General features: G+C 56.7%; 3 protein-coding genes across 4 annotated transcripts; 2 read left to right on the top strand and 1 right to left on the bottom strand.

Moving 5' to 3' along the window:
* Positions 1-389: 389 nt before the first annotated feature.
* On the bottom strand, positions 390-1,007 carry IUM83_01174 (Pre-mRNA-splicing factor 38A; the record flags this gene model as incomplete). Its single annotated transcript, XM_067925009.1, has 1 exon — positions 390-1,007. One exon carries the CDS (start codon positions 1,005-1,007, stop codon positions 390-392), a length of 618 nt encoding a protein of 205 aa, XP_067797215.1.
* Positions 1,008-1,191: 184 nt separating this feature from the next.
* IUM83_01173 (uncharacterized protein) lies at positions 1,192-2,184 on the top strand (the record flags this gene model as incomplete). The annotated part of the gene is made up of 5 exons (XM_067925008.1): positions 1,192-1,381; positions 1,463-1,554; positions 1,646-1,716; positions 1,790-2,036; positions 2,107-2,184. The coding sequence occupies 5 exons, from the start codon at positions 1,192-1,194 to the stop codon at positions 2,182-2,184; spliced, it is 678 nt and encodes a 225-aa protein (XP_067797181.1).
* A 1,270-nt stretch (positions 2,185-3,454) lies between these two features.
* On the top strand, positions 3,455-7,582 carry IUM83_01172 (pleiotropic drug resistance protein ABC superfamily; the record flags this gene model as incomplete). 2 transcript variants are annotated; one of them, XM_067925007.1, is made up of 3 exons in its annotated part: positions 3,455-5,109; positions 5,332-6,084; positions 6,170-6,173. In XM_067925007.1, the coding sequence occupies 3 exons, from the start codon at positions 3,455-3,457 to the stop codon at positions 6,171-6,173; spliced, it is 2,412 nt and encodes an 803-aa protein (XP_067797457.1). The 2 variants fall into 2 exon arrangements, with proteins under 2 accessions (XP_067797457.1, XP_067797456.1); XM_067925006.1 differs by having other exon boundaries at positions 3,455-7,582.
* Between the last annotated feature and the right edge of the window lie 225 nt (positions 7,583-7,807).

Here is a 7,807-nt window from a genome sequence, read left to right as displayed (position 1 = left end):
AATGATAACGACGAACACTGGCGTAGCTGTGCAGCATTCAGTCAAGCTAGAGGCATTCCCAGAGGCATGCAAAGTATCCCTAAGCTCAACAAGTGTCACCAGGCCCTAGCAACTCCTCCGTTTTCTCTGTTTCTTCACTCGAATGATCGTCGGTGTCTTTGGTAGCTTTCGCTCACAGCTGACAAACGAACGTTGGGTGCACGAGCATATACGCTGGAATCATTTTAATTGGCTTCGACGCCACAGTACTCAGCGTGTTCAGCAGCAAGACGACAAATCTGGAGCCGTGTGAGCCATTTCACCCACCCAATTGTCCGTTGCTACACATAATACAACGCAACAATACCAAAACCCCACTTCGACGACACAAGTACATGTACCATCTTCCGTCACTTCTTCTCCTCTTCGCTGTCGCTATCACTACTGTCGCTGCTGTCGCCGGCCGCGTCCAGCTCGTCCTCGAGCGGGCTCCTGCGCGGCGGCAGGCCCTCGTTGCGCTCGAGCAGCTCTCTGTCCACGAGGCGCGGCAGCGCCAGGTCGATGTAGTACTCCTCGTTCAGCAGCGCGTCCGCGATCTCGTCCACGTGCGTGAGCTCCCAGCCGATGACGTTGCGCCTGCGGATCTTGCGGTAGTCGCTCAGCAGCGGCTCCAGCAGCTCGTACACGTCGCGCGGCCTGCCCACGAGCCGCAGGTACACGGCGCCCAGCACCGTCACGTACTTGTAGTCGTCGTTCTCGATGAACTGGCGCACCACCTCCAGCTCCGGCTGCAGCTGCAGCATCTTGAGCAGCAGGCACAGGAAGCGCGTGGGCTGCTGGTTGCCGCCGAACGTGCCGCCGAACTCGGCCAGCTCCACGGCCTTGTCCACCAGCGTCTCGGCCGTGAGCCCGAAGCACTGCTCCTTCCAGTACACGCTGGCGTACACGCGGTTGCGCATGATCTTCTCCACCAGCGTCTGCGGGTTCACGCCGTGCACGCTCTGCGCGCCCGGGGCCGTCGCGTTCATGGTCGTCCGAGCCCTTCCTGCGCAATAATGGACCAAAAAGCAATTATTGAGCAATAATTAGACATGGAGAAAATTATGGGGAAAGGGAAAATGGGGGCAATTGCAATAAGGGAGCAATAACAATAATGGGGGGACATTCCGTCGATGATTCACATTTTTCAATACTATTTTCGCGTGTGTCAATATGGCGAGCGCGGCGCTCGACCGGCGCGGCGCCGTGCTGGCGCGGGGCGTGCTGGTGACCGTGCACGACCTGTATGGCGGCTCGCTGCCGCTGCGGCCGCTGGAGCTGTACCTGCACGCTGCGCGGGGCTTCGACGTGCAGCCCTTCCGCTTCCGGCCGCGCTCGCAGGACCTCGCCAGCTCCGGCAAAGGTTGCGGGGCTTGTTGCAACGTTGGCAGCGGAGAGCTGGGCGCTGATTGATTTCGTGCGGGCTGCTGTGATATTCGTGCAGAGCTGGCGGCGTTCCTGAGGAGCCAGAAGCCGCACACGACGGACGAGGCTGTGAACTTCGTGACGCACGGATACGGCGCGCTGGTGCTGCGGGTAACTACAATAGAGTGCATGTATTACACTTTAAACGGGGCACCACTGCAGATTTTTAGACATAAAATTGTTGCTGTGTTGCTGCTGACAGGAAGCGTTCCGATCGGTGGACTGGAACTACACCAAGTCCAAAGTGGTGATGCTGGCGCCACCCAATCGAGGGTAAAGTCGTGGGAGCGGGTAGCTTTTTGGTGGTTGATTTGCAGGAGAACTCATTGTTTTCTGTGTGTTACAGGATTCGGTACCACGCGGCAATGAAGAAGCGTATCGGTGTAGCAGGTTATGGCGGTGTAGCAGCGGAGGAGCTGGCGACTTTATCCGCTGAAGAGCTGGATGAGCGGCTCGGAAAACTTCCACGCAGGTGTTACCCGCTGGTGCTGGCTGGGAAACTGTGTTTGAACCCATTTAACCAGCACAATTACCCGAACGACGGCCTCGTGATGGTTGAGGAGACAACGATGCCAGGCGAGTTCCGACACCAGGTACGGATATGAGGATGTTTTGCTTTTCGTGGAAGGGTTGTTGAGCTGGCACCTGACACATTATGGGTAGATTATTGGAGCACCACACTACTTATTACCGTCGCATCCTACTACGATTGGGCTTACACAGTCATTTCTGGAGGCATGAATTTAAAACTGCACACGCTGAGCTGAGTATTGCCTGCAAGACTAAGGCGGGCTCTCAGTGCTAGTTTGTAGCATATTAAAATGGACGCTCGACTTCACCTCACGGTTGACCACTGGGGTTGCATCATTTTTTGAAGTGAAATATAGGAGTAATACTGAAGTATACTGCTCGCACTTTCAACCGAGCACGGTATTTTGCCCTGCGGCTGAATTAGGAAATCAAGCTAGCAGTAACATGACATCGATTGGAATCATATACCAGCGCTTTTTTACTGTGAGCTTGGCGCATTCGCGGAATACTTTGATATCGTCGTGGTATACATGTGTAATATTGTTGAATACCGCCCACGATCCCGCTAACATATCTCAACGGAAATGAACTGCACAACTTTCTGTACGGTGACCGTCAGCTGCACCAAAGCTCTCGACACGACTCCCGCAGAATCGTTGGCTTTGCACCCATGTGGGGAGCTCTATAGAGTTATACTAGTAGTGTGCAGGCAACTGCAACCACGCGAGCAACCTGTCGCAAGGTGTTCATCTACATGTATGTAGCGAATGGAAGACAGTGGTCTTGAGGTGGGAAAATGCATTTCAGGAGATCTAGGACGCGATTCCACGCCTTGAAGCTCTCCCACGCCGTTTAACGTGGGCCACGGTCGGACCTTCAGCGATTCTGAACACGGAGTAAATTCTATGTAGACGAGAAGATGAATCGACTCGGGGCAAGTATCGGCTGTTTACAGGCGAGGCTCCAAGCCCGCCTGAATCCTATCACCTACAGAGGTGCAATGCCGAGGTGTGCTCCCAACCAAGCAGTGCCTCGCAGCGGGAATGCTGGTCGTCATTGACACCCGACAACTTGTCGATGAGGTGGTGGTCGACTGGATTGATCCCTGATCGTTGATGCCTTCGTTGACGCCTTTAGTCACAGGGCACAGTGTACCGCTGCCATCAACATCGCGCTTATTTTGGGTCGCCGCCCAATCTAGCCGATCGTAAGCATGTGGCAACTCAGTGGAAATCTTCACTTATCTATACAATTTTTCATAAATATCAAAATTCCTAATATCCCCTAAATCGGACACCCTCAAAACGTTACTTTGGGACCTGATGATGGCGCGCCCCGTCTCTGCGCGGACCACTTCAACGTGGACATGTACCGCCATCTTTGCAGCCGACGCGCAACGCGCCACTCGAGCCCTCATGAGTGCCCGAGCAGCTCCATCCATTCTGGAATTCCCTGTCTTGCATCGAGGTCAGTCGAGACCATGAACTCCGCTGCCGACATGGACCCGCCCGCCGTCGAGGGTCCTCAGCTCAGCTTCGAGTCGGGCAAGACGCTCATGGCCGAGGGCCCGCAGGCCCTGCACGACCTCATGGCCGCCAAGATCCCGGCCGCCACGGGCCGCGCGCTGCCGGAGATGGAGGTGCGCTTCAGCAACCTGTCGCTGTCCGCCGACATCGTCGTGGCCGACGACCACGCCACCAAGTACGAGCTGCCCACCATCCCGAACGAGCTCAAGAAGACGCTCATGGGCCCCAAGAAGCTCACGGTGCGCAAGGAGATTTTGAAGAACGTGAGCGGCCGCTTCGCGCCGGGCAAGATCACGCTGCTGCTGGGCCAGCCCGGGTCGGGCAAGTCGGCTCTCATGAAGGTCCTCAGCGGCCGCTTCCCCATGGCTAGGAACATCACCATGGAGGGCGACGTCTCGTTCAACAGCGTGGCGCACCCGCAGATCGTGGACAAGCTGCCGCAGTTCGTGTCGTACGTGAACCAGCGCGACAAGCACTTCCCGACGCTGACCGTGAAGGAGACGCTCGAGTTCGCCCACACGTTCTGCGGTGGCAAGCTGCTGGAGCAGGGCAAGGGCATGCTGGACATGGGTGCGCAGCACGCCAGCGACCTGGAGGCGCTCGAAGCCACCAAGACCATCTTCGCGCACTACCCCGACGTCGTGATCCAGCAGCTCGGACTGCAGATCTGCCAGGACACTGTCGTGGGCGACAACATGCTGCGCGGTGTGTCCGGAGGTGAACGCAAACGCGTCACGACTGGCGAAATGGAGTTCGGCATGAAGTACGTGTCGCTCATGGACGAGATCAGCACGGGTCTCGACAGTGCCGCCACCTACGATATCATCAACACCCAGCGCAGTGTGGCCCACAGGCTCCGCAAGACGGTGGTGATCGCGCTGCTCCAGCCTTCCCCGGAGGTGTTTTCGCTGTTTGACGACGTCATGATCCTGAACGAGGGTGAGGTCATGTACCACGGGCCCTGCAGCCAGGTGGAGGAATACTTCGAGACGCTGGGTTTCAAGTGTCCTCCTGGACGCGATATCGCCGATTACCTGCTGGACTTGGGAACGAAGCAGCAGCACCGCTACGAGGTTTCCCACCCGACGAAGCAGCCTCGCAGCCCGAAGGAGTTCGCGGACTGCTTCGCACAGTCTCGGATCTACCACAACACGCTGGCAGCGCTGGAGGCACCGTACGACCCGAAGCTGGTGGCGAGTGTGAAGGACATCATCGACCCCGTGCCAACCTTCCACCAGTCGGTGTTCGCCAGTGTGTTGGCGCTTCAGTGGCGAGCGTTGCTCATCACTTACCGCAACAAGGCCTTCGTGATGGGAAGACTGATGATGGTGATCATCATGGGCTTGCTCTACTGCTCCATCTTCTACCAGTTCGACCCGACGCAGATCTCCGTGGTCATGGGAGTGATTTTCGCCACCGTCATGTTCCTCTCCCTGGGCCAGGGATCGATGATCCCGGTCTACATCGCCGGGCGTGACATTTTCTACAAGCACCGCCGCGCCAACTTCTTCCGAACGGGGTCCTATGTTCTGGCGACGACCGTGAGTCAGATCCCGTTGGCGCTAGCTGAAACCATCATCTTCGGCTCGATCGTGTACTGGATCTGCGGGTTTGCATCCGAGGTGAAGCTGTTCATCATCTTCGAGGTTGTCTTGTTCGTGTCGAACCTGGCTATGGGCATGTGGTTCTTCTTCCTCGCTGGCGCGTTACCCGACGCGAACGTGGTGATGCCGGTGGGCATGACCTCGATCCTCGTGTTCATCATCTTCGCTGGCTTCATCGTGACCAAGAGCCACATCCCGGACTACCTCATCTGGGCGCATTGGATTAGTCCTATTGCTTGGGCTCTCAAGGCGCTGGCGATCAACCAGTACCGATCCAGCGACTTCGATGTGTGCGTGTACGACGGGGTGGACTACTGCGCGAAGTACGATGGACTCAACATGGGCGAGTACTACCTGAACCTCTTCGGTATGGCCACGGAGAAGGAGTGGGTCGTGTACGCTATCATCTACCTGCTGGCCGTGTACGTCTTCTTCATGTTCCTGTCGTACTTGGCGATGGAGTACATCCGGTACGAAACCCCTGACAATGTCGACGTGTCGGTCCAGTCTGGCGAAGACGACAACTCGTACGTCCTCACCGAAACGCCGAAGGCCGCGAAGCGCGATGGCAACGCAGTCATTGATCTTCCCGTTCACGCTCGTGAGAAGAACTTCGTTCCGGTGACGGTTGCCTTCCAAGACCTGCACTACTGGGTGCCCGATCCGCATAACCCGAGGGAACAACTCGAGTTGCTCAAGGGCATCAACGGCTACGCTGTTCCTGGTTCCATCACGGCACTCATGGGCTCCACTGGTGCTGGTAAAACGACGCTGATGGACGTGATCGCTGGCCGCAAGACCGGCGGTAAGATCACGGGCAAGATTATGCTGAACGGCTACGAGGCGACCGACCTCGCAATTCGCCGCAGTACAGGATACTGTGAGCAAATGGATATCCACTCGGAGGCCGCTACCATTCGCGAGGCCCTGACCTTCAGCTCATTTCTGCGCCAGGATGCGTCGATCTCGGACGCCAAGAAGTACGACTCGGTCGACGAGTGCATTGAGTTGCTCGGACTTGAGGACATCGCTGACCAGATCATTCGCGGTAGCTCCGTGGAGCAGATGAAGCGATTGACGATCGGTGTGGAGCTTGCTGCTCAACCGAGTGTGATTTTCCTGGACGAGCCGACGAGTGGTTTGGACGCTCGCTCAGCCAAGATCATCATGGACGGCGTTCGCAAAGTGGCTGACTCCGGTCGTACCATTATTTGTACAATCCACCAGCCTTCGGCTGAGGTGTTCTACCTGTTCGACAGACTGTTGCTGCTGCAGCGTGGTGGCCAGACCGCTTTCTATGGTGATCTGGGTGAGGACTGCCGCAACTTGATCGACTACTTCGAAAACATCCCGGGTGTGGCTCCGCTTCCTATCGGCTACAACCCGGCGACGTGGATGCTGGAGTGCATTGGTGCTGGTGTGGGCCACGGATCTAAGGACTCGATGGACTTCGTTAGCTACTTCAAGAATAGTCCGTACAACCAGCAACTGGAGACCGCGATGGCGAAGGAAGGCATCGCTACCCCGTCTCCAGACCTCCCTGAGATCGTCTTCGGCAAGAAGCGTGCCGCTAACTCGATGACGCAGATGAAGTTCGTGGTGTGGAGATTCTTCCAGATGTACTGGCGCACGCCGAGCTACAACCTCACGCGCATGTACCTGGCCATTTTCTTGGCGATCCTGTTTGGCCTCATTTTCGTCAGCAACAACGACTACGCGTCGTACTCGGGCCTGAATTCGGGTGTTGGTATGGTTTTCATGTCTGCGTTCTTCAACTCGATGGCCGTGTTCCAGAGCGTGATGCCGCTGACCTGCGCCGAGCGTCAGTCTTTCTACCGTGAGCGCGCTTCGCAGACATACAATGCGTTCTGGTACTTCATTGCCTCGACGCTGGCTGAGATCCCGTACTGCTTCGTCAGCTCGCTCCTGTTCACCGCCATCTTCTACTGGTTCGTGGGCTTCACTGGATTCTGGACGGCGGTGGTGTACTGGCTCGAGTCGTCTCTGCTGGTGCTGATGTTTGTCTACTTGGGCCAGTTCTTCGCGTACGCCATGCCGTCGGAAGAAGTCGCCCAAATCATCGGCATCCTGTTCAACTCGATCTTCATGATGTTCATCGGCTTCAGCCCCCCGGCGTACGCGATCCCGTCGGGCTACACGTGGCTGTACGACATTTGCCCGTTCAAGTTCGCCATCGCCAACCTCGTCGCGCTGGTGTTCGCCGACTGCGACGAGCTGCCGACCTGGAACGAGACGACGCAGTCGTACGAGAACGTGGGCTCTGCGCTCGGTTGCCAGCCGATGGCAGATGCTCCGGAGACCGTGGGCCACATCACGATCAAGGAGTACACGGAGCAGTACTTTGGCATGAAGCACCACCAGATCGCCCGCAACTTCGGCATCACGATCGGCATCATCGTGCTGTTCCGAATTTGGGCCGCGTTGGCGTTGCGCTTCATCAACCACCAGAAGAAATAAATCGGCAGCGTGTAGATAGCTTTTTTGGAAAATGAATGAATACATGTTCGTTGCCGTTGCGGATCCATCTCAATAAAGTTTGAACGCGAGAGATCGAACACCCCAGTGAAGAAAGTATCAACCACTGCAGCTGTACAAAGGGATCGGGTCTGTGGAATACAACCGCTGTCGCAGGGTCACCCGAAAGCACAATCGCCAGGTAAAGCTATATAGCACTTTGGATGC

Source organism: Phytophthora cinnamomi, assembly GCF_018691715.1.
Source record: "Phytophthora cinnamomi strain GKB4 chromosome Unknown Contig14, whole genome shotgun sequence".
NCBI lineage: Eukaryota > Oomycota > Peronosporomycetes > Peronosporales > Peronosporaceae > Phytophthora > Phytophthora cinnamomi.
The sequence above is the reverse complement of the archived record's forward strand: the minus strand, read 5'-3'. Positions and strand labels throughout refer to the sequence as shown.